This window comes from Echinops telfairi, unplaced genomic scaffold (genome assembly GCF_000313985.2).
Source record: "Echinops telfairi isolate 266 unplaced genomic scaffold, ASM31398v2 ScPeMD7_1;HRSCAF=3_0, whole genome shotgun sequence".
Lineage (NCBI taxonomy): Eukaryota > Metazoa > Chordata > Mammalia > Afrosoricida > Tenrecidae > Echinops > Echinops telfairi.
This window is the reverse complement of record NW_022103896.1, coordinates 40,795,172-40,797,105: the sequence shown is the minus strand read 5'-3', so window position 1 is coordinate 40,797,105 and position 1,934 is coordinate 40,795,172. Positions and strand designations below refer to the sequence as shown.

The 1,934-nt window shown below is 56.4% G+C and overlaps 1 protein-coding gene across 1 annotated transcript in view; it reads left to right on the top strand.

Annotated features, from left to right (window-relative positions):
• Window positions 1–1,934, top strand: part of POP1 (POP1 homolog, ribonuclease P/MRP subunit) — a 32,256-nt gene that overhangs the window by 13,196 nt on the left and 17,126 nt on the right. Inside the window, exons 7-9 of the mRNA XM_004697702.2 lie at window positions 289–476; window positions 1,107–1,339; window positions 1,470–1,563. Of these exons, the coding sequence (XP_004697759.1) occupies window positions 289–476; window positions 1,107–1,339; window positions 1,470–1,563 (515 nt within the window). The remainder of the gene's footprint in view (window positions 1–288; window positions 477–1,106; window positions 1,340–1,469; window positions 1,564–1,934) is intronic.

Below are 1,934 nucleotides of genomic sequence, written 5' to 3'. Positions count from 1 at the left end.
GGTGGCTTTTAAGTGGTCTCTGACATTGTCCAGTGTAAATAAAGTGAGGGACCCGCCTTTGCAGCGGACGCACTTAAGACAGGAAGAAACCGGAAAGTCCCAGTAATCACCATAACAACAAATATCATTGATGCGCTTATTGTGCATCTGGCTTTGATGGAGGCAGCGATCAAAACCAAAGCTTCATCCCGCTAGAAGTTCACAGTGAGTGACAGCGTGCGGCTGCTTGACGACCAGGACCCCGGGTCTCAGCACTTGCAGTCACAGAACTGCTTCTGTTCCTGACAGGATTGACTTTTGCAGCGGCTCACTGTCTGTCTGGAAAGCGCCAGGGTAGTTTGGTGCTTTGCCGGGCGAACAAGAGCCCTCGAGAAATGCTTGGGCCCGTCACGTTCCTGTGGAAAGCCAGGAGGAGCCCCGGGGACCTCGCCGAGAGCCGGCAGCTGTGGATCTGGCTGCACCCGACTCTTAAACAGGTACCATCCTTCCCGTTAATGCGCCCACCGCCGGCCTGCACCTGATGTACAGTGGGCCTCGGTCCTGCGGAAGTTTAAAGCATGCCAACCTTTGACCAATCAGCTTGTCGTTTCACCGGGGCAGGGTTGCGGGGGAGGCTGAGTGATATTAAATGAAGCAACGCTTGACCTCTCACCTTTTATATGAAAAGCAAAACAAGCAGTGCTGCCTCCCCTCGGCCTGAGTTGGTGCACAGGCATCCAGTGTCGTTGAAGGGAACCTGGCCCAGAGTCATTCTGATGATTTTCTTTCTTCTTTTTAATGCCATGTCTCGGTAAGCTTCCCTTCCTCGGCATATTCGCTCTTTACCGATGTTTCTTTCTTTTTCGTTGGTCAGCGTGGTCTTGTAGATCGCTCCGTGATCTTCGACATTTAGCAGGACTGTGTGCCTGTATTACCAAGAGCTTCTCAAACTGCCCCCCACCCCCCACACCCCCATGCTGAGACCCCGGGGGATTTCCACCTACAGTTTGTGGAGAGACAGAAACGTGAATTCTTTTCAAAAGGGGGGAAATAACGCGGAGTGAGGCGAAACCTTGCATGTGTTTCGAAGTCACAGTTTAAAAGTCGCTGCTGAACTGTCTCCGCAGGAGGTCTTAGGGGAAATCAAAGCCGTGTGCCGGTGCACGGCGGCTGCCTGCCGCCCCGACCCCCCCCTGGTGCCCCCCCAAGAAGCAAGCCAGATCGAAGCTCTCGGCAAGAAAAGGAAACGGGCGGAGGACGGAGACCATGCCAAGCCGGTGAAAGTGGTTTTCGGGGACAGAACGAGAGCGCCCCAGGAGCCACGCTCTTGGGCGTCACCGAGCACTGGCCTTGTCGTCAGGTGAGGGCGGGCCTTGCTCAGCACCCACTGGACCTGTTCAGTGGGTGCTCAAGCCCACCTCCGTTTGTACCAGTGGCACTGACCTGGCACGAGGTGGGAGTCCCCACTTAAGAGCTCCTCTCTCTCGTAGCGATTTGACGATGGAGATGAACCGATTCCGGCTGATTGGTCCGCTCTCCCACTCCGTCCTCACCGAGGCCCTCAGAGCTGCTGCTGTCCACACTGTACGTAAGAGGCAACGCGGCCAGCTGTGTTTCCTTCTCGTCCCGGCGCTGTTGCCATCCAGTCAGCGGAGCCTGGGTCAAAATTAAGGCGTTCCGGGGGAAATGTGGGTTTGGCTCTGGGCCTGTTATCCCTGAGATCAGAGGTGTAAACCCAGCAGCTGCTCTCAGGGAGACAGATGAGGCTGTCTGCTCCCGTCAGGGATTGTGGCCTCAGAAGCACTGTGTGGGGGTAGCAGCGAGTCAGAGCGGACCTGATGGCGGAGGGCGTGCTGTTTTAGTGACTGTGGAAGAGCCCCGGCGGGTGCGGTGGTGAAGGGTTGGCGATTCGATTCAACCCCTCAGCTGCTCTGCGGCAGGAACGTGCTCCCAAG